The sequence below is a fragment of the Engraulis encrasicolus genome, chromosome 19 (assembly GCF_034702125.1).
Source record: "Engraulis encrasicolus isolate BLACKSEA-1 chromosome 19, IST_EnEncr_1.0, whole genome shotgun sequence".
NCBI lineage: Eukaryota > Metazoa > Chordata > Actinopteri > Clupeiformes > Engraulidae > Engraulis > Engraulis encrasicolus.
In genome coordinates, this window is record NC_085875.1 from 36109777 (window position 1) to 36133492 (window position 23716).

Here is a 23716-nt window from a genome sequence, read left to right on the forward strand (position 1 = left end):
TTCACAACTGTTACCTTTCTAACGAATAGGCAACTTACCACTACCATCAAATTCCAAGTGTTCAGTATGAAAATGACATTTTTTCAATAGGCATTTTTAGCTGCAAAACTTTTTCTACTTTGGTCATACTAGTAAATATTAGTTTATTACTAATTATTGGTAAATATTCATGAAAAGGTCAAATTTGGCAGTAGGCAGCACAGTTTCAATGACCATTGAAATAATTAATTAAAAATAATTAATAATTAATAGTTGCAACACCTACTCTGGCCCCCATCCTAAACAGGTCACCTTTACTGTAACAGTGAACAGGGAACCATTTTCATTCGAGGGGCCTCTTCAAATTCTTCCAGGGGCGGTGAAAGTCCTCCAAGGGCCGTACTATGAACAAAAAAATAGGATTTCCCCTTGCACTTTGGGCCTATATTGAAGGCAGCCACCTCTAAAACAGACCCCACCTTTTCTAGGTCTCCTGAATATAATGTAATTGTATTGCAAATGTAATTTGTAAGATTCTTTTACAAAATATTGTCGCATTTCATGTTAAGCTGCATAGCATTAAAATTATATCAGGGGGCAGATAAAACGGCCCTCGAGACATAGGTTCCCCACCACTGCCCTAAAGGTTCTGCCATAGACCTCAGTGTTACAGATTCTGTTGCATTATGGGATACGACAACACAGTCACAGACAGAAAAGTAATGTTTATTTGTAATTAATATGCCTTTAATGTATTTGATTGGTGTTCAGTTGACATTTGACACCATCATTCTCAGGCTTCTATATTTAAGCTGTCTGATCTGACTACAAATATTTTGCAAAATATTACAATATTCAAGCCACACAACACAGGTAAGCCTTCCTCAACCATCAATTTGTTTCAATCTCTACCCCAAAAACCTTCAGATAGCAAACTATGATACTATTTTAACTGAAATTACACAAAATATATTGTAACAATACAGCCTCATGACTTTCCACAGCATCGCTTTGCACTGCATCACAAATATGGGGTTGTTTGAGTGTGTGTGTGTGTGAGAGAGAGAGAGAGGGAGAGAGAGAGAGAGAGATGTTCTTTTCACATCTTTGAAGGGAATACAGAAGGGCAAATGGCGTAACAGTAAATGCGCCACTAAGCAAAAAAAGCTGGAAGCAGTCAAAAGGTTAGAAAAACAACCACTATGGCGAGGAGGGTCTGTGTACCACTCAAGAGTAGGCCTATCTAAAGTATTCATGCCTATGGCAATATTCTGTAAAAGAAACTTTAAAGCAGCAATTCTGCAGTTAATGAATGTAAACATGTGTTTTTTCTTAAAAAATAGTAGTGTATGTTAGAATTAAGTGCATACCATCTAAAGGCAGAATGGCACAATAAACATGCCCAAAATCTGAATGACTTTTTGATGACAAATCATAGGGTATATGTCAGTGAGATCACTTCATAGAAGTGATATTTTAATATGGACTAAATTTGCCAAATGCAGAATTAAATTCATCCATGGTCTACATGGAATGACTGGATTATTAATGTAGCCATAAGCAAACCCTTGCACACAATCATAGTCTGTTTTTAACCTGAAGACTACATTTTTCTCTTGCAGTCATCAGGACAGGACATTCAAACACATGTAGCCATCCCATGCACATACAGTACAGTATATTTACCCGATTTAGCGCAAAGCCAACGAATGCTCCCAAAAGAATCAAAACATAGTAATAATAATAAACCTCAACAACAGAAATGGTTGTTACCGTAAATATTCATCTTCCTGAAAAAGCCATAATATTCTTTACTCCCCCATCATGTGTGGAGAGGGGTTCTCTTGCTGCATTAAGTTGCATTAATGACATAATAGTTTACTCTGCGTGTTCTCATGTGACACGTATCTATATATATGGAATAGTATGGGTTGTTGTTCTCCTTCTCTTAACTGTTTTACAGACTGCCCGTTTGCGTACACATCATATTTTCCATTTTCATTCAGGTTTTATGCATAACATGAACCAGCAGCAGTTGGGGAATTCATACTAGGCATTAAACATTGCCTGGCTGCCACAATGCACAATGAACAACCAATCTCTTTGTGTCCATCCCAATGCCGGGTCGTTTCCTCCAGAAAGGCCCCTTATTTAAGCCTCTGAGTGACGTTGGCCAAGGCAACTGCAAACGCCTGGACGGCCGAGAATGGATACTGAAAGTCCAAGATGTAGGCGTTGCCATCAATTCTGCCAAACTGCATTACCTAAAGGAGAGACAGGGCGAAGGCACGTGATTACGGCAACATTAGAACATTTATCTACTCCAGGCAAACAGGTAAAGGAACAGAAATGTAAAAATTCATGCCATTTTTTCAGAATCATTAACAGATATTTTACTGCGGCCTAGGGGCTCTCTATGGGAAAATTAGTTTTTGTGTACATTGCAACATGTAATTTTGAAGTTAGAGACTTTTGTGGGTATCTTAGAGCAACATTAGCATTAACATTTAAATTAATATAGCAGTTCTGAAATGGTGCAGCACAGAGAGCACATTGATGCTGTATGTTCCCATGTGCAGTAATTCCCAAACAAAATTGATTTTAATTTATTCCCTAATATATATTACAGTACACAAATATTTAAATCTTGATTTGTTTTATGATGAATTATACAGTTGTATAGAGATGCTACTGTATAAAGCTAAGTTGACTAGTAGCTTACTCTGAAAATCGTATTGAGCTCACCTGTCTCCCATCCAGTTCTATCTGAAAGTTTTTGGCTGACTCCTGCGTCACACGGCCCCCAAAGTCCAGCTGGTACACCTGCGTGGCCTCGTTCCATAGCGGCTGCTTGTTGGCCATGACGTAGACGAAGCCCTGGCTGCCCAGGCTGCGGTCCTCCCTCTCATTGGCCTTGCGACACTTGATCTCCTCCAGCTCGCTGGCCATGCGCATGTTGCGCTTGCTCTTCCAGCCCTTCTTACTGCTCTGGCTTTGGTTCATGAGCTCGTCCCCACTGATGAAGAGCTCCGGCTCACTCTCCGAGCTGTCCTGGAACTCGTTGGTAGAGTTCCTGCTGAGTTTCTTGCCCTTGTTCGACGACTCCCTCTGGCCTTTGGGCTTCTTTTTGTCCCGCCCGCCGAGGCGTGGGCTGGAGATGAGGGAGTTGAAGTCCGAGAGAGCGCGGCCCTCCTTTTTGGACTTGCCCTCCGACACCGTGGGCATGTTGGCCTCTTCGGCCCGGCTGTCCTGCCGCTTGCGGCTGTTCTTCTTGAACCTGTCTGTCCCCTGCGGAGCGGGGCTCTCGCTGAGGGACGCCTCCCGCTCCCGAAAGCCATCGCTCGCCTCGGCCAAAGCCTTGGAGGTGCTCTGCTGGTTGATGAGCTCGGCGGGTGGCGGAGGAGGAGGTGGCGGTAGAGGAGGTGGAGGAGGCAGGGGAGGCGGAGGAGGAGCAGGAGGTGGGGACAAGATGGGCTTCTCTAGAAGTTGCTGAGACTTGCTGACACCAGGCAAGGTGGCAGAGGTCTCTTGCATTGGTGGACAGGGATTGTAGGTGTTCCATGGGTGCATAGCCATTGGGTGGTGCAGCTGCAGGTTACTGCAAGAGCTAGCTCCTGGATACATGGGTGGAAGTGGGCAGCAGGCTAAATTGGCAATGTTAGGAGGGTAGCCTGGAGGTAGAACCATGGCAGGATCTTGCACAGAAGTCACCATGTCATTGGGTGCACAGGCAGGCGGAGGAGCATTTTGTAAAGACTGAAGCTGTGGTCCCACATGGGGGGGTCCCACACCCGCTGGAAAAGGGGAAAGAGATATCTGGTAGCCAGGGAACGTCATTGTGTTGGGGTTAGGGGATAGTTTGGTGGAGAGCACAAAAGGCAATCGGGTCACGTCCAAATGTTGTGTTGGACTCAAGAGCAGCGGAGGTTTGTGAGGGGCTGCAGCACCGGCCAGCATGCTTTGGTCTTGGGGGAGCCAAATCTGATCAGCACAGGCAGGGTCCCACTGGTATGGCGGAGGCCGTTTCACCGTCAGGCTCACATCCCCTAACGTTAAATGCCTTACCGACTTCTCCAAATGGCACTGCTGGTTGAAGGTCTCGTCTTCGGTGAAAGCCGAGTTGACGTACACAGTCCTGTCCCTGCTGTTGTCGACGGGGCTTAGGAGGTTGTAGGATGACTGAGAGGCCAACGACGAAGCGCTTTTCGAGTGTACAATGATGGTGCTGTGTGACGCGCCTTTCCCTGGAGGGAATTCTTGGCGCACGACAGTTCCGCCAGCGATCCCACTGCTGTTCGTACCCCCACTGCTCACACTCACGCTGGCGGTGCTGCTGTTGCTGCTGCACTGAGTGCAAGTGTACAGAGCAGTGGGAGCAGCCCTGGGCTGATAAGAAAGCGTCAGACTACCACCGGTGTTCATCTTGGTCCGCGTGGGCAAAGTACGAGCCGTGTCCACCATCTGTGGAACCTTCAGTCCACCGCCACCGCCACCACCACCACCGACATCTCTGCGGTCGCGTCGCATCGTGGCATGAATGAGGCTGCTGTCTACTTGTATTCTCTGAGGAGGAGCCCTGATGATGGTGTTGATCGCTTGATTGGCTGGATCGGGGTACGGTGGCGGATCTCCACTCGGTATGGTGTAGCGGGGCACGGACAGGCGGCTGAGAGTGGCCGAGCTGTAGGGCAGCTGGACCTTCTTCCCCTCGGAGGAGGTGACCCTGAGCGTGGCCGATCCCATCCCGGATATATTGAAGGCGTTCTGGTTCCGTATGAGGCGCCTGCGAGGGCGGCACACCTCCTCTACGTTTCCACTGCTGTCGAAGGTGGTGATTCTCTCGTAGCCAAGAGGGGTTGGGTACGGCAACGGCAGGCTCACCGGGTGCAGGGAGAACTCGTCCTTGCTCAGACAGGGCTCAGCCGTCAGAGCACTGGCGCCGTCACTAGTCGTCGTTATCAGGCTCGGGGGCGCTGTGGAGGGAGCTGGCGGAAGAGTGGCGGCGGATGCCACGGTACCTGGGTACGGCGGCGGAGGGTTCACTTTCCTCATCTGCATCTCCAGCGATATGTCACCTTCGATGAACGACTGCGGGCGCGAGGAGCTGGCTCTGAGGGTAAGCGTCGGTGGCGGCTGATCCACTCTGTCCGGCACCTGGTGATCCGAGAGGGGCATCGGCGGCATCATCTGCAGCTGGTGAAGGGAGATGGATGGGTAGCCAGAGGGGGTCGGCGGCGGTGGCAAGGTGATCTGCAACTTCAGCTGCTGCTGCATCTGCTGGTGCTGCCGCTGCAGCTGCTGATGCTGCTGCTGGATCTGCTGATGTTGTTGCTGAAGCTGTTGCTGCTGCTGCCTCATCTCCTGGATCTGCTGGCGGATCTGCTGCTGCTGCTGTTGCATCTGCTGCTGCTGTTGCTGCATCTGCTCGTGCTGCATCTGGATTTGATGCTGCTGCTGCTGTATCTGCTGCTGATGCTGATGCTGATGCGGAAGCGAATGTTGCAGCTGTGGATGCTGTTGCTGCATCTGTGGATGCTGCTGATGCGGATGTGGCTGCAACTGATGCTGCACCTGTACCTGCTGCTGATGCTGCTGCTGTTGTTGGTGGTGGACCTGCAGCTGGTGCTGCTGCTGCTGCTGCTGTTGATGCTGCAGTTGTTGGTGGTGATGCTGTTGTTGCTGTTGGATTTGTTGATGATGGTGCAAGTGCTGTTGCTGCATCTGCGGTTGGTGTTGCTGTATCTGCTGATGTTGCTGTGATATCTGCTGCTGCTGCTGCTGCAGCTGTTGTTGTTGTTGTTGATGCTGTTGTTGGAGTTGTTGCTGATGCTGCTGATGGAGCTGCAGCTGCTGCTGCTGTAACTGCTGCTGCTGCTGCTGCAGCTGCTGATGCTGCTGCGCGAGATGCTGCTGCTGCTGCTGGAGCTGCTGCTGTTGTTGATGGTGGTGCTGTTGGGCCTGTTGTTGATGTTGATGAAGCTTCTGAAGTGTCTGCACCGTTTGCTGTTGCTGCTGCTGCTGCTGCTGCTTGGTCTGCTGACTGTGATGGTCTTGTTGATGACGCTGTTGTTGATGGCTCTGCTGTGGTAAGTGATGTGGAGGTGGAGGGAGAGTGCCCGTCAGCAGCGAGCTCATCTCCAGGCCGCTGAACATCACCTGGCCAGGGTTCGAGTACCTGGCGGGTAGCGTGTGCGAGCCCATCACCGCCGCCTCCTGACTAGAGTGGTCAGTGGACGTCGGAACGTTGGACGCCGCCGCTGCGGCTGCTGCTGCTGCTACAGCTGCGGAGGCCGTGGCCGTGGGATTGGTCAGAACATCCAGCTGAATGTTCTGATTGGCCAGAAGGGACTGCACGAGGCCGATGCTCTGAGTCGGAGACATGGCCTGAGCAGGGCTGTGAATAGGGGCAATGGGGATGTTGACGGTGCACGGAGGGTTGTCTCCCGCCACTTCAGAGGGCCCCATGACTAAAGAGAGAGAAACGGTTGGAGATTATACAAACAAGCAGTAAAACAGTTTTCACAGTTTTCACTCTCGAATTTGCATTGAGATTGTACTGTTGCATTGAAGATAAACAGGGGACATTTCAGTTTTTACTTCAAAGAAAGAACCCACAATACGCGTGGCAATTATCACATTAGGACACAGCGTTATAAATTTGCTGTTACCAGAATGGCAATGAAAAAGTTGTAGTGCATTACTAAAGGCCCTGTGTTATGTCATAGTACTGTAAAACTATGGTAGTTAACTTTTCAATGTCTATTAAAGCGTGCCACTTGAGGTACGGCGTGCATTAAGGGGCTAAAAGCATTGGATGTAAACACACCTGGCAAATCATCCTCATCCTCACTGAAGACATTTGGGTTGAAGACGGGAAGGCTCATGAAGTCCAGAGAGATCTTCCGCACCTCCGGCAGGTAAATGGTCATCTGCCGTGGTTGTAAGTGGAGTAAACTGGTCTTGTAGATAACTGCAATACAAGTAGGGGTTTTATTATGAAGTGAAAAAGGCTGAATTACTCGTTACATACTAAAGAGTATAATATATATAGAATAGAATGTTAGAACGATGCCATTTCTTACCTGCACCCAAATTGGCTGGCAAAAACGCTGCAAGTCCCACTATTTTAAATTTTGTCCCCCAAATATTGGAAGTGACTTGAGCCAGGTAATTGTGCTGTGAATTTGGTACATTGAATGAGCACAGCAAAATATAATACAGTACACACAGTATATCTTGAAAATGTTGAAAAAACTCAAGGTAGTACTACCTCACTGATGCTATCCATGGTGAATTCTCTGCGTGTAAGACTGGGAGATCGAATCTGTTGCTTCTTGGGTAATCTGGGTGACCTTGACATCTCCTGGGCCAGCTTTGGGGATTTCCTGGACTCCATATTGATTCTGTTCAAATCATTAACTCTTCATGAACTTAGTACTGCACACTACATCCTCATTTATGCTCGATGAAGTTGCAATACAGTTACAGTCGCTCTTCAGCATCTCAAAACCTCAAAGCACAACTCAAAGGCAGATTCCTACAGTGCCTTATTACACTACTATACTATTATAATATACTGTACTATTACATAGACACATACAGTATGATAACCACACATGACAGAGGAAAGGAAAACTGTTGAAGGTGAGAAAAAATACATGGTAATAGTAACCATTTCTAACTATTTCAGTTTAATTTGTTGAAGTAAAGATGTGTTCCATATTGGCATACCTTGGCAGCTTTGGTGATCTGTTTCCTCTGGTTAGTTTTGGGGACTTCCTTCCTCCCCACTCATCGCTGAGCTCGATGTCACTGGAGTCGGAGCAGTTACAGCTGTCCGTCATGTAAGACGACATCATGCTGTTCACACATACTTCGTCTGGAATCACACAAAGAGAAAATATTTTTTTTTCGGGGCTTTTGGCCTTTATTATTACAGGGTAGTATGAGAGGAGACTGGAAACAATTGGGAGAGAGAGATAGGGCAGGGTCTGGAAATGAACCCGGCCGGACTCGAACCGGGGTCCCCGTGGGCATGCAAACCCAAATGTGGGGGGCTTAGCGCGCTGCGCCTCAGCGCCCCCCATTTGATATGTGTGGAACACAACAGAGAAAGTTACAAACTACACTTGTTCTAAATAAGGTCGAACTATCTATAGTACTTGAGCAAGCAATGTATGTGGGTTTTTTGGCCATTCCCCACACCTGAACACCTGCTTTTGCTGCGTAAGCCAGGATGCAAGCTGCAAAAAAGACACTGAAAAAAAAAACAGTTTGCAGAGTCACCTGCTTTGCTGTCCATTTTGGGGTCCATGATGACAAACTCTGGGCGTAGTTTGCTGATGCGCCGTCCCTTGAGAATGGGTACCTGTTAATAGAATTGTATAGACATTATTATGAAAATCTAACTCTATATGTCCTGTCCTCCCTCTGATCAGAGTACTAAGTAGCGCTAAAACAGAGTCTTTGTGTTGAGTGCTTTTCTTTAATACAATGTAATCATTATTTTAACAGTACCAGGCCCCCCAGGTGCTCCAGGTAGAGCGTGTAGCAGGGCCCCCCCGCCTCGGGCATGTCCTCCGCACGCTTCATCGTGCAGTGCAGCCGCTCGTTACCCGCCGTGGGGTAACTCACAAAGTCACGGATGTTGTTTGGGTCTGGAATTGGTGGCTAGAAGAAAAAAAAAAGAAAACGGTAGTTAGTGGTGCTAGCTACCATGGTGATTGTGTGTGTGTGTGTGTGTGTGTGTGTGTGTGTGTGTGTGTGTGTGTGTGTGTGTGTGTGTGTGTGTGTGTGTGTGTGTGTGTGTGTGTGTGTGTGTGTGGGCCCTATGTACAATCAGCATCAACAGACCCCCCATGTACAATCTCGTACATGTACAATCCCGTACAGTGAAGCAGGGGCGTAGTAGCAAATTTGAGGCCTTATGTACAATCAGCTGCAACGGGCAACAACATGATCCATGGTTAGTCAGGAACCACGATTTTCATAGTTACCCAAAAAAAACATGGATAAGCCATAGTAATACTATGGATGGTTCAGAGTATTTAGAGAAACCATGGTCACTACAGTAAAACCATGGTCGATTTTCATAAGGGCGTAGCGCCTGTCTAGACTTGCCTTGATGGTGGGGATGAAGGCGGAGGTGACGTAGGAGCAGAGCAGCGAGGGCATGTTGAGCTTGCCCACGTCCTTCTCCTCCCGCAGGGCGCTGGCGATACCCTGCTGGCACAGGAGCTGCAGGCTGGCCACCCGATGCTCCACCCGCACCACGTACAGCGCCGGCCCGCACGCCAGGAAGAGACGCGAGTCACGGTGGCCCCAGCAGATGGTGCTGATGGGACGCTGCATGCCGCCGTGGCAACACAAAACAAAAGGAGACCTTGTCAAGTCAGAGAGGCAAAACGGGTAAAGCAAATCTTCTTGGGTAGTTTTGGCAGGTTAAGATAACAAGGTTGCGTTTTTTGTTAACAGTTATTCACAATCGTGTCACAATCCAAATCTAACTCCAATTTAGTGTCATTTCAAGTAAAAAAGAGACCTTGAGCATTTCCCATAGTCTTGTGTATGAGACTTGGAAGTGTGTCAGCCTAATTAGTCGCACCCAGTGATACTCTGCAGAGTTCACCAAAGAGTATCCAATCACTGGGCGTGATTACGAAGGCTGATACACTTCGAAGGATGCACACTAGACTTTAGGAAATGCCCCTTGTCATGTAAGAGAGGCAAAACAGGTTAAAAGGAAATCTTCTTGGGTAGTTTTGGCAAGTTAAGATAACAAGGTTACGGTTTTGTTTACAGTTATTCAGAATCGTGTCTCAGGTCAAAGTCTAATTTAGAGTCATTTCACAAAAAAAACCCTGAGAATGTATTACGCATCACTTGCCTACAAACAGTTATGGACTGGACCACTGCTAGAAATCTCCTTGTGAAAAAATTGAGATTTACAAGGCAATGCTATCAAAGTATCATTTCAATAGCAGGGGGGATGTCTGCGCTTCAGCCTTGATGGTGCTTCCAGTCGAGGACAGCAGTATCAAGACAAACTGGGCTACTTCACAGTGACTAGACCCAGAGATGACTGGAGCACTCAGCAACTTTTTTTTAAGAGGTTTTTTATTTTGGTGCATTAAGTCTCTGAGGAAGGCGCAGGTGCGCCGAAACGTCAGTCACTTCGTGCACCAAAATAAAAACCTCTTAAAAAAAGTTTGCTGCATAATTTCAATAGCCTTCAAGGGGCCCCTGACAGTGTCAGGTCCTAAGAATTGTCCTACCCTGGGCCCTGCCGTGGCCAACCGGTAGGGCACTCGCCTCCCACGCGGCTGACCCGGGTTCGATTCCCGGCCCGGGTCCTTTGCCGACCCCTCCCCGTCTCTCTCCCAATTCTCTTCCTGTCCACCTCTTACACTGTCCTGTCAAATAAAGTTCTAAAAGACCAAAAAAAAGAATTGTCCTACCCATCACACCCCACACCCCTAAGCTCACTCATGCCTTTCTCATTCCCTTGACTGACCACCAGAGAAGCTTCCTGTACCTGTGCTGGAGTCTCCAGCGTGTAGATGTGTTCTCCCTGGACGTTGTAGAACTTGACGAGGGCGTTGCGGGTGATGGGTGCGCAGGCTGCGGCCGAGGGGATCCCCTGCCTCTCCATGCCGGCCACGGCCAACAGGTCGCCCTGGGAACACCACTGCACCACCACGTCTACAGAGGAAAGGCAAGGCCATTTTATTTGTATAGCACATTTCATACATAAATGCAATTCAATGTGCTGTACAGTAAAGTAAGATAACAGGATTTGTTGATTCAGGATCCATTGTTTTTTAAATCGTAGGGCTTATGGAGGAATGTGACTTTCTGATGGGTCTCTATAAAAATAATAATCGGTAACACTTTCTATGAAGCCCATATCTATAGCGCATTATGACCACATTTATAACAACTTATAATGCGCATCATAATTAATCATAGTGCATCATGACAGTTATAATGTATTATAAGCACCTTCACTGCCTATAGTTTATAACCATTCGTGAGCACTCAAAACACCCTAAGATTTACAATGCATAGTACAATTCATAGTTATTCATGACTGTTGATATGCTCCATCATGAAGCGTTATGAGTGTAGTCATAATGCACTATGATTTTGATGCACATTTGAAGTTGTTATAAACGTGCTCAGAATGCGCTATAGATATGGGCTTCATAAAAAGTGTTACCTAATAATCTAATTTCGACACACCCTGAAGTGTCCTAATCACCATCATCAGTATCATCAACATTTACCTTTCAGGCCTGAGCGGATGACATGAGGTGTGATGTCATCGTAGTTGTTCATTAAACTGATGTCTCCAGATATGAAACTCACAGTCAGGAGGGGTTTTAGGTTGCGCACTTGATGATGAAAAAACAACAAAAAAGATTACTTACACAATGCATTTCAACACATCAGTTGGCAGTAAAACCACTTCAGAAGACATTGTTGGGTACCTCTTCTTCAGTGTGTGTCACACAACCCTTGTCATAAGTTTGTTATTACCAGAATGGCAATGACAAAGTCGTAATGTAGTGTGTCACGTCGTAGTAGTGTAGTGCCATGGTAGTAGATACATTTTTCAACCAGTAGTGACGTATCCCACTGGCAGAATGGACTTCATTCATTTGTGAGGCTACAAATACTCTGTGGTGCTTTGGAAGAGTGTGGCCTCTGTAGCCAGGCCACGCCCTCCTAGTGACGTCACACCGGCGTTGAGCAATGTAAATATCGTTTCTGATCTCCGGAAAAATCGCGAACTCCACCCATTTTGTCGGAAACCAGTCAACCAGTAGCAAATCTAGGGAGGCGGGTCATCCATGTCGTTTGGGAAACGTTAATTGTTTGCTCTTGCTCTTGGTCAGACCAAGTCTCTAAGAGATTTGAAAGTCGGTGATAATCAGGCTATGCTATGGCCTCTGTACCTACCTTGAGGTGTTATATTGTCATCCGTGTCCGCGTCACTCTCTGTGCTGTCCTCCACCAGGAAGTCTGGGCAGTTCCAGGACATGCCCACGATGCCGTCGGACTCGTGGAGGAGCACGTGGGCCAGCATCCGGCCATGGCAGTCCATCACAATCACCTGGCCATCTGCAGTGCCAAACAGCACCTGCAAACATATCACAGCTGGGTGAGCTTGCAAGTAGTACCACTGATTTGTGTTTAGTAAACTGAGTAGAATTGAAATGGATAAATCCTGTTGTATTGGGGACTTCATTGGACCAGTAGCTTTCAAAGTGGGGGCCGGGGACCCCTGGGGGGGCGCGAAGGGACGCTAAAGGGTCTGCGGAAGGTTGGCAGAAAAAAGTATAGCACATCGAAATGAATAAATAATTGATTAATTACCGTATCGTGCACCAAAATAAACCAAAATCAGCTAAACAATATTCCCATTAGTTAAAAACTGCATAATAATCTATGGCGTCTATGAACATTATAGTTATTTTATACATCCCAATGGGACACTGACACACACACACACGCACATTGACTATGGTCGTGAAAAGGGGTGTGCAGAAAAAGTAGTATAACACACGACCCATGTGAGGGGGGCCTTGGCTGGAATCTAACGGTATACAGTATGGGGGGCCTTGTCATGGTAAAGATTGTGAACCCCTGCATTGGGCAATTCTACGTACAACCGGCCATTCGGGTACTTTGCTAGTGAATGTGCGTTACCCCCCTTTTTGGGGGAAAACAGACCAACAGACCATCATTAACTTACATACTACATTGGCTAGCCTAAATAAACAAAGTCCATGCTTCAGCCACGGCTGTTTGGCTATTTTATTTGAACAGCCGACAGCACAACGTCTTCGGCATGTTGAGCGTGAACAACGCTAGTCTACAGGTCCTTGTCTTTCGTTTATTCTTTCCCATTCCCAACACCACCAATTGACTTGCATTGGCTTTCCCCCCAATGTTTTCCCCCAAAAAGGGGCGTAACGCCCATGGTGGCACACGTCACACTGGTTATACTTATATTATAAATGTGTCTAGCCAAAACAAAACAGGCCACAAGTAGCATTGAGTTCATCACAGATTCTAAGCTTTACAACGATACCTTACACATGGAAATCTGGTAATATCTGATGAATTTATGCCGTTTTGAATGTGTTCACTTCTTAAAGTAGAAAAGAAGTTTCTCTTGCTCATAGAAAATACATGAGGTTAGCCCTTTTAAAGACAAAATGTTAGCCTTTAGATAAAACAATACTCTTTTCTGAAGCATTGCGTGGCTTCTCAACTTGCACATTCGGCAAAAGAAAATCACAAAAAATGAAAAAATGTCTATTATAGTGATTTTCTCAGTTCCATGTGACTCTGGGTTTGAAATCCAGTCACAAATGGTGATAGTTTTCTTTCAGCAAAAAAATCACACTACACTGTAGGTATGATGGTGTCTCCCTGTAAACCAGTTGTTCTCAACCTTTTTTGAATCAACACGCCCAGAATCTCATCATAAACCTCCAACACCCCATTGACTTCATCATAAGCCTGCCAATGCCCCCTTTACCATTAAAACAATTAAATGGACTAATTCCCCCAATGGCAACTAACCACCGCCCCCTCTCAACTGTATCCTTCTCAACAACCCCCCTAGGGCTCCCCAATGCCCCCTGGGGGGCTGTACCGCCCCCGTAGAGAAACACTACTGTAGACTATGCCTATAGGAGGAGTGTACCTGTTGATCATCAGGCGTCCATATTCCACAGGTGATCTGGCTCTCCAAGTTGATCTCTGATGACCAGTGCCTCTGACCACTCACGGACCCCACCAGCACGAAGCCATCACGGTACGCAATAAGGGCCTGAGTGCCATCATGGGACCAGGTGAAGTCACTGACCTTGAAAAATAAGATATGTAAAATAAATACATATTCATTATTGACATTAATTATTGCAGTCACTTACCTTGAAAAATAGATAGGGGTGAATTCAGTTAAATTGGGGCACTTTTTTTTCTTTTTCTTTTTTTTTTTGCATATAAGTGAATGGCCCAAATTGGCCCAATTTACCTGAATTCATCATATGTACAACACATACATATCCATTCTTGCCATTCATTATTGTAAGGCCACAGGGTGCTCATCATCCCAAACTACAAATGTTCATACAAAAATCCCATGCGGTGGTGTAGTGGTAAAAAGAAATGTTACCAAATGATTGATATAATAGTCCTAATAAGTAATAACCACATAGGAACTACTATGCATGCTGTTTATTTTAGTATTCCAGTTTACTTTTGGTGTTGCGACAGTCATACTGCTTGGTGTTGTTGCATATTTTATGCACTAGATATATTGTGAGATAAATGGAAAATACACAGAGAAATGGAAGTACTACTCTGAACTTAAGCTTGTCATACTGGTAGTACCACAGAACAATTACGTACTGTACCTTCTAAGGTTCTAATATGGCCTCATAAAAGATAATTTTGGTACCTTTAGTTTTGTATCTGCAGGTAACAGATAGATCATTACATTGTACCTTAGAAGGTACATTATACAAACTGAGATTTCACCAGCATTTGGCCAGTTGGCTGGTGTTAACTTAGAGCCCTGATTACAAAGTAATGCTTTACAAAAAGGTACAGGGGGTTTTTGACAAGCTAACACACTGTACAGTGCGTCCATTTTTCTGTCTGTTTTGACTTCAGCTGGGCAAGAAGAGCCTTGGTGGTGATGACAGCATAGTTACTCACTTGGGCGCCACGATCATTGACCAGCTCCACCGACCATCTGCCCTCGTACTGAATCCACACGAATATCCCTCCCTCCATGTCGCACGTTGCCAACTTCTGAAACGGCTCATTCCAGCGCACCAGGACAACCTGGGAATGGATGATGACAGTCAAACACCTCACCAAACAAAAACGAACAGACTCACAAAAGAACTAGATGTTCATCATCGATTTTACATAGAATTTATAGAATAGAATTTATTGCAAATTAAAAACACAATGGACAGAGTTTTTTATGATTAAAGAGCTTCTTTGTCATCTCATGTAAATATAACAAATGACACATCCAGCCTGCAAGATTTCACACTGGTGTCATCATGCAGTCATCCTCTGTTGACAGTTGAGTAATATCGAGACAATAGCTAAAAATTATGAATCACATTACATGGAAATTTCTTTCAGATTTCTAACCAATCAAAATTGGGAGTGACGTGCAAACGTTGGTGGTGTGGCCACATTGATTGAAGATGACTCTCTGTTGACAGTTAAGTAATATAGAGACCATGGCTAAATATTGAAATTGAAAGCCCAACTGGGAAACTCCAACTCCCATTGTCATTGTGACACACCACACAAGTGTTCACTGCACACAGCACACAACAACGAAATTGTATTTATGCCTCACCCGCAAGGGGGGAGCCCCCAATGGCGCCCCAAGGGAGCAGTGCGGCGGGACAGTACCATGCTCAGGGTACCTCAGTCATGGAGGAGGATGGGGGAGAGCACTGGTTAATTACTCCCTCCACCAACCTGGCGAGTCGGGAGTTCAAACCGGAAACCTTTGAGATACAAGTCTGACACCCTAACCGCTTACTGCCAGTGTTGCTCTCTATCTGTTCTAATTGACTTGGATACTGCTGTTCTCTACACTGACCCCACACACTTTGTACTTGCTTGAATGTCCTCCTTGTAAGTTGCTTTGGTCAAAACAAAAGCATCTGCTAAATGTAATCTAATTTAATGTAACATTATTAAAGATATTGGTAACACTTCACAATAACCTTCTGCTAAATGGTTAACTAATGCTTAACTAAAGGTATTATTATGGCACCCCGGAAATGTGGGGGGTAATCAGTTCTGCGGCATAATCATGATTAATGATAATCGTGATCGTGATTTTGATCTAAATAATCGGGATTATCATTCTTTCCATAATCGTGCAGCCCTAATATATTATTGTCATCAGTAAATTTAGTAAGTGTTATACAATTGATTTAATAATGATATATCAATGATTATAATAGTATTGTAGATACACAACCATTAGCTAACCATTAGTTAACCATTTATAGCGGAAAGTTATTGTGAAAAGTTACCAAAATATTTAATGTGAAATGTGTGCGAACCTCGCTGTTGTGTCCGCGCAGGTTGAAGTTGATCCTCTGCGGGGTGCTGCGGTCCCGTCGGCAGTGGCTGGAGGTGAAGGTGACCCCCACCACGCCCCTGCCATTACCCGTGGCCAGCCACCCCTCCTCGTAGTAGCGCCTCCGGCACACCGGCTTCTCCTTCTCGCTCTTGGGCACGCGGCCCTTCCAGGAGAGGCACAGGATGTTGGAGTCGCTGCAGAGGGTGGGACCGTGCTCCACCGCGGCCAGCATCCCTACTGAGTGACTACCAGGCTGTGGTACACACACGCACGCACGCACGCACGCACGCACGCAAACACACACACACACACACACACACACACACACACACACACACACACACACACACACATACAGTACATAACGGGTCAGAAGTTTTGAAGGTCCTCTTTCGGCCACTACAACCACAATCTGCTCACGTGGGTGTTTGGTTTACATCCAGTTTGGGTTGCAGAGTGCATTGCATGTACTGTACACTGTGGTGTGTTTTTTTTTGTTGCTTTTTTCATAAATAGGAACTTTATTTATGAACTTTTCCAGACACATATCAATAGCATGCCGGTGTCAATCAACGTTTTTTTTTTTAAAGACCAATGTGTAATTTTTAGTATGCCTAGTTTATTTCCAGAATGTATGCTGCTCATTCACAAATGTTCATGAATATGTACTACCATCATCATTTTTAAGTTTTCATTATGGCTTGGAAATGGACACTTTTCATACATGAATAGGTAGAACCCCTCCATGTCAGTCTGACATTTTCAATAACCAGTAATAGACATATTTGACGGCAAAACCTACTCTGGTCAAACCAGCAAAATATTAGTTTTACTTGGTAAAAAATATATATCCATGAAAAAGTACTGAATTTGTGAATGGACAGCATACTGTATGTCTTGGAAACTACAAAAATACACATTTGAACCGCTAGGTTCCTTTTGTTTTGACAAATTATTTGTGTAAACATCAGCAGCATGTTCCTTCATAACAACTTGCCAAGGGATACTCACTTCATAGCTTCTGGACATCATTAGACAGAATTTTGCTTTCGACGAAGGGCTCCATTTTGTAATTTAGACGGAATGCGGCAGGGGCTGAGTTCCAGAATGGCAGATGTGAGCACGAGAAGGAAGTGGAGTGATCATCAGGCCATCACACTGCAAATCAAGATGACATACCAGGTGAGATTTAGCCAGGCCATGCCCTCCTAGTGACCCAATACCTGCAGCGTTGCTTCTAGTCAGGTCAACAGCAATGCAAATATCGTTTCTGATCTCCTGAAAAATCGGGAACTCCACCCACTTTGTCTGACACCAGTCAACCAGTAGCAAACCTAGGGAGGCGGGTCAACCGAGTTTGGGAAACATTTATTTTTGTGCTCTTGGTCAGACCAAGTCTCGAAGAGATTTGAAAGTCGATGATAATCAGGCAAGGTGAGATTCGCCTCTTGAGTAATATGACGTTCTATGGCAGTGGTTTTCAAAGTGGGGCCGGGGGCCACTGGAGGTCCACGAGAAGATGCTAGGGGGGCCGCCGCTGGTTGGCAGGAAAGGTAAAAGAAAAATAAGTGAACTGAATAACTAATGTAAAATAGAAAAAAAATCAAAGAAACTAAGCAATTGAACTAAGCAATTGAAATCTATTGAATCTCTGAACATTACTACTACTAGTACGATTTTATATACAGTGGGACACTGGCTCACATTCCAAGACTATGATTGTCAAAGGGGGTGCACAGAAAAAAGAGTGTGGCACAACCCATGTAAGGGGGGCCTTGGCTGTACTCTACTGGTATATGGGGAGGCCTTGTCATGGTAACGTTTGGGAACCCCGGTTCTAGGGTAATGTCCCATTGTAAAATCTGGAAAGGATGCATTTCATAGCACTAAGCTCCTGTGTGTCATTAACAGTGGTGCATATTGAATTTAGAGTCAACAGGGAAGCCATTCATCCCCACTCTACTCCACTCCAATCAGTGAACTGCAAACATGTGCTTTTTAGTTCATATTTTATTCACTTTCTTTTGGATACCAAACAGATTAAAGAAACAACTAAAACATGTTATTTACACAGAAAAAATAAGCTTTTTGTAAGCAGAGCAACTTCAGAACAACCAGAGCATAACATAACTAATAAGGTGACAATGTACAAAAGGGAAAAAATCAAACGTGTAAATCACACTCACCTAATAGCCTGCCTTAAACAGTGCTTATAAACAGCTGAGTCAAAAGGGGAGTGAACTGGAAAATTAAAACTCTATCTGTGGACATAGGTATGTTATTAGACTTTCCTTGCTTGGTATGATAATTAAATAGTCTGTCCTCTAATGTTGCACAAAATATTGGAACTCAATGGTTCTGCCAAATGTAATGGCAGTGCATGCATGTTATCTTCCTTCCTCGTAGTTCTGCCAATACCACATCACATGACCACAAAAAAATCATCCTAGTGGCACCACCACCAGACAGAGCTAGCCCTCAAACAGGTGACAACCAGCCATCATGCTACAATATCTTGTGCACGACGAGGAACGGAGCAGGGATATGCGCCAACGTGCCGGAATACAAGCATAGACTACAACCCTTTCGTACACAACATCAGTTCTTGACAATTGTCGGATGTCGGTATTTAAATAGCTTGATCGGTTTTGGGCTCTGCTCCACCTGATGTTTGGGGTTCTTCTGACACAGGCAGAATGCAATGCATGTCCATATATGGTAGCTTTTCGCGATTGCGAGCAGCAATTCATATTCACTTGTCAATTAAATTAGGTAGGCCTAGTCCACGGTAGGTGTCTTGTGCAGGTTTCAGTAGCAATGGACATGTAAGAAGACATGCACCAGACTGAACAGGGAGTCTCCTGAGTCTTCGATTCCTTAGGACTTGACATTGGTCTGATCTTACGTCACGGAACGTGCGGAACATCAGTAAAATTACAGCTGTTTTAACAAATGCATGCAAACGGGTCTGCCAAATGTGCATTTGGAATTTCAAGCGGCACATCCTCGAGGTCTATCACTAGCATTGGCAAATGGAGCCATATAACAGTGCCTCCTATCTTATGGGCGAAAAAAAATGTCTAAACTGTCGTCGTGGTAACGACACCCATGGCCTTTTAATAATAGCCTAATAATAATTTAGAAGACGCTGGATGTTGCTAGCTTTTGCATCTTCAACTTTGTTTTGGACATTTTTAACCATTGGTCAGTCAAAATCACAGCCAAGTCGACATCTTGAATTAGGTAATAAGCTCATTTCTGAATTTGTATTCTACACTGTGATCAAAAGCGAATGGAATGCAATATCACGAGCCGCTTGACACTTGGTGAAAATATGTTCATTACACAGGATTCAGATTATTCAAAATAATTCACAATCATTACGCGTGCCGCCCGAGCACGATAGTTACCTATCGCGTAGTCTGTCCATCCTTGCGCATTTCAGTAAATAAAATATTTGATGAAGGCCAAAATAGATGCTCGACATCTATCGACAATGAACTCGCTTAAATAGGTGATAATGCTGCTGGCATGTCTGCGATTTAAGCCAGCAAACTCACCTCTGTCAGATCGCACTTGGTGCGCCTTGGAAGGAGGTTGCCGCATGCGTACAAAATTCCTCCCGAAACGAGGGCGAAAATCTCCATCAATTATGTGGACCGTTGTCGCAATGTACATGAACAGTAGGGGGATTTTAAAAACCGTTGTTGGCAACCTTCGCTCTGACGGAACCGGTTTGCGTCACGTGACGAGCGGCCCTATCCAGTGGGTAGACTGTCCGTGCCTCACTGCGGTGCGACAGTTTCGGCTCACGCGCCTACTCTTCCATCATGTTCACATTCGATATGAGATGTCTGTCTAGGTTGTGCTGTCGACAGTTCAGCAGAACAACCTGGGCGACTGACCACTTCCACAGACCTCGTTGTACAGTTTGGCTCAGCTACAGCGGTCATTTATTTCAAGTCAACGCATGTACAACATTTGAACTGTGATGGATGGTCTATAACAGTGGTATTCACTTAAATGTCAACGAGGGCCGGTTTTTCAAATTCCCCCCAGTAAAGGGGCCGAACTACACGTATGTATTATGGTTTCCGACAGTCAATGAAAAAAATACGGGACACTTCATTGAGTTGGGGGGGTCTGGGGGGCCTGCTCCAGAAAATGTTGCATTTCTTAGATGTAATTTCCTGCATTTACATCCCATGTGCCGTTTCAGCTCGACCCATCAGGACCCATACGTTTATCTCTAAATTCCGATAAAACGATTCTGTATTTCAAGGGACTTGTGGGGGGCCAGAACCTTCCCGCCCCAGGGCCGCCATTTGAATAGCCCTGGTCTATAATGATGTGAGGTGAAAATAGCCTGGTTTGATTATTTTGCATAGCATCTTCTTCTTTGGATGATGAATTGCTGAATCTGTGTGTGATACCCCCTGCCTGGATTAACGCACAGGCGAGATATGGCTGCAGCCTAGGGGCCTCCACCTGCCAGCCCCCCCCTCCCCCCAATATTGTCCCTCATTCCTGGCACAGAATTACAACGCTGTCTGAAGTATGATGCTATATCTATGTGATTGTGTGGCAAAATATGCACTCGGCAGGGGGCCTACAGCAACCTGTAGTCTAGGGGCCCCAGTCCATATTAATCCAGCCCTGGGGACTCCTGTGCCTTGTAATATGCAAATGATGAGCCCTAATTATTTGTGTCGCTCGCTGTTTAAATCAATAGCCAGCCATCCCATCACAGTTCTCTGCATACATACTATAGTTACTTAATAAGATAAAACCAAGATGACACAATTAAGTGACATAATCCCTACATCTGCCTTGTCAATTGTCACTGCTATACAACATCTGGTTATTCAGAAAGCGTATTTAGTTCCACATGCACAATATCAAGACAATAAAACATCATGGCATGAAGCTCAGTAGATCCAGTAGTGCACAGCTTGTTTTCCTCAGTCTGGCCTGTTTAAGAGTCTCCTTGTAGCAAGCAAAATGATGCAGTATTCAATAAGGTAGTGTTTTAAAACTCATACTGTATATTGCTCCGCTGTTTCAGTCTCAAGTTTGAGTCTCCTGGAAGGCATGAATGACACTGTCGTATGCAGGTGGAGGAGTCTGGGTGGGTAGATATCCTTTTAACCCGTTGTTGCCGCCAAGCCAGAAGGACTGGCGCTTGTTCTCCGGGTTTGGAAAGGGGCTCCCTTCGCTGGAGGGGCTGGGCGTCTCCACATCCTGAGGACAAGGAGAGGACGGCGGGCTGCTGTGGTGCCAAGAGCCTCCCTTCTGCGGCGGGTGGAAGGTGGAGGCCTTGAAGGGCCCGCCGCCTAGCAGCTCGTCCGCGTCCACGGACGCCTGCCGGCGGATGTTGAGGTGGGCCGAGGCCAGGCTGTTGTCTCCCAGGTGCTGGAAGCCGTGGCTCCGGTACAGGCCCATGCGGTTGTGGTGGGCGCGGGAGTTGGGCCTCCGCTTGGAGGGCCTGGTGATGACCGCGGAGGCCCGGTGGCGGGACAGCCAAGTGAGGACGATGAAGATCAGGATGCCGATCAGGAGACCCACCAGCATGGACAGGCAGAAGGCCAGGACCACGCTCTCTGTGGAGCCCAGACAGACATCGGAGTTGCAATATCAGCACAAGTACAGTACATGGCTAAAATGACAAACTAAACACTGTGGTCATGGTCTCTAAGAATGACATAGTCAGGGGCGTAGCAGAATATTGTGCCCCCTATGTTCACTCTCCAGCCATGTAGGCCTATCTATATCAATCAGACTGTGTGTGGGCCCCCTCTACACATGGGGCCCTGGTAACTCAGTCACACTTTACCCCCCTGTACGACACCCTTGGACATAGTAATACAGATATTATAAAATGCTCTGGGGTTGTGGTTTAGGCACTCCATATGTTTACAATCACAGGGAGGCTGTACCTAAAGGTGAGAATGGCTTAATATGAAAACAAAAGGTTTCTATTTCCTGTGGAAGGATCAGGAAACCAAAGTGTTAGATGACAATACTAAAAAAACACAACACAGTGTCATGTATAGGATAGATATTTTTATATGTTTTGATTTAAAGAAGTCAAACATGATGGCAGTTCCTGCTTTAACTACGACTATGCCTAGATTTGCAGGCACATGAGCCATGACAAGCAATGTAAGCCATGAATGTGGTCTTCTTACCGGTGCCAAAAGATTGCAGGATCTCCAGAATAATGTGAGTCTCAGTCTCGGTCTCATTGGCAGCCATATTCCCCAAACACCAGATCCAGAGGGCAAAACAGCGGGCAGAGTAGCCACCCTGACTGTGTGTGCAGAGACTCTCTGTACTCAGTCTGTAGTGCCAGGAGTGGCTGACTGTGTGATTGTGTGTGAGCGTTTTCCCTGCTGCTTGCAAAAACGGAAACTTTCCCGTCACGTTTCCTGAAGGTTTCCCCCCCTGCTTTTAAAATTAGCATGTGTGCAGGCTTATCTGTGTGGGCCACAAGCACTGGGAAACAGAGGCCTTTTCCTATTGCATCATTTCCCCCCATTGCACTCAGTGCACAACAATGGCCCCGTGCCCTTATTATATCCACACAAGGTAACATAATGGTCTCAGGAGAGAGGCCCTTGTCCGGCCATTCTGGCGATGCTTTAAGTCCAGAGAACAAACATGCAATTGAGCAGCAAGGCCAAATTAGAGGAAGAGGAGAGGCTGTTTTTGTTTTACAACACCCCACCAATACACACACTTCTCCACTACTATTACTGCAGTAGGCCCTGATAAAGCAAAAGTATGGGAAAGGCAGTGGTCAACTGTGCATCTTCAGTTTATCAAGTAGCCAGTCAGAGGTTTTCCTTCCATTGTCTTTCCTCACCCCTCCCCTCCCCATGGAGATTGTCCCAGAGCGCACGCGCGTTAGGTTGACAGCGTGAGAGACATCCATCCCCACTCAGCTGTGGTTAAAATTCCACCAGAACTCTGTGAAAGTTAAGGCTTTTACAGTTGACCTGCAGATGGCGCTACGTGTCAACTAAAACATCGCCACTCTTGTCATGGTAAAAAAAAATCGACAGTCGTTCCTGCCATAGGCCTAGTGCACAACCAGACGTACCCTATCATCAGCTGAAATCGAGGATTTGCATTCATGTGTCTTGTTGTCTAGCACGTCTGCAAACAAGCGCAACGCATTCATCAAAAATAGGCCCTACCTAAATCTGGGCCTATCTGTTCTTATGAATAGCCAGAATGCGGCAGACCTACGCCGGTGTCCGGGAGATTTGCATCGATATGATGCGCAGAAGCTGAGAGACATCAACAGTGTTTATCATCATTGGCCATCATAATGTCTTTAAAAAAAACACGATCAAGCTGAAACGTGTCAGTGTAACAGTCAACTTCCGAGACAGTTCCAAAAGTTGTCACTTTGATGCAATGCCCTTTGCAGCAATGCGAGCTCTTCTATTGGCTGGTGCAGTAATGTTTGACTGTTTCTATTGGCAACGAAAGTAACACACGCGCTTCCTCCTCCAAAGGGGGTTCCGCATCTGTGACTTCATGCCATTTGCAGTATTGCACTATTCTACTCAAAGGTGTTTAGATAAACGA

General features: G+C 45.9%; 2 protein-coding genes across 2 annotated transcripts; both read right to left on the minus strand.

Annotated features, from left to right (window-relative positions):
* Positions 1 to 743: 743 nt before the first annotated feature.
* On the minus strand, positions 744 to 17272 carry tulp4b (TUB like protein 4b). Its single transcript, XM_063184264.1, has 16 exons — positions 17132 to 17272; positions 16101 to 16373; positions 14716 to 14844; positions 13697 to 13858; positions 11941 to 12121; positions 11265 to 11372; positions 10514 to 10680; positions 9100 to 9324; positions 8497 to 8649; positions 8266 to 8347; positions 7711 to 7858; positions 7250 to 7382; positions 7062 to 7155; positions 6806 to 6949; positions 2725 to 6446; positions 744 to 2243 (listed from the first exon to the last, which is right to left on the minus strand). Exons 1-16 carry the CDS (start codon positions 17150 to 17152, stop codon positions 2127 to 2129), a joined length of 5859 nt encoding a protein of 1952 aa, XP_063040334.1. The 5' UTR covers positions 17153 to 17272; the 3' UTR covers positions 744 to 2126.
* Positions 17273 to 20632: 3360 nt separating this feature from the next.
* On the minus strand, positions 20633 to 22727 carry myct1b (myc target 1b). The gene is made up of 2 exons (XM_063224187.1): positions 22309 to 22727; positions 20633 to 21720 (listed from the first exon to the last, which is right to left on the minus strand). The coding sequence occupies exons 1-2, from the start codon at positions 22373 to 22375 to the stop codon at positions 21188 to 21190; spliced, it is 600 nt and encodes a 199-aa protein (XP_063080257.1). The 5' UTR covers positions 22376 to 22727; the 3' UTR covers positions 20633 to 21187.
* Positions 22728 to 23716: the final 989 nt, after the last annotated feature.

What these genes read in the sequence shown, in the direction of transcription:
- tulp4b (XM_063184264.1), bottom strand. Translation starts at nt 17,152, where the DNA reads ATGATGTCCAGAAGCTATGAA. An exon ending in TGATGTCCAGAAGCTATGAA is followed by an intron (nt 16,374 to 17,131) that starts GTGAGTATCCCT and finishes TGTGTACCACAG; the next exon opens with CCTGGTAGTCACTCAGTAGG. An exon ending in CAAAATGGACAGCAAAGCAG is followed by an intron (nt 7,859 to 8,265) that starts GTGACTCTGCAA and finishes GTGTGATTCCAG; the next exon opens with ACGAAGTATGTGTGAACAGC.
- myct1b (XM_063224187.1), bottom strand. Translation starts at nt 22,375, where the DNA reads ATGGCTGCCAATGAGACCGAGACTGAGACTCACATTATTCTGGAGATC. An exon ending in CCTGCAATCTTTTGGCACCG is followed by an intron (nt 21,721 to 22,308) that starts GTAAGAAGACCA and finishes TGGGCTCCACAG; the next exon opens with AGAGCGTGGTCCTGGCCTTC.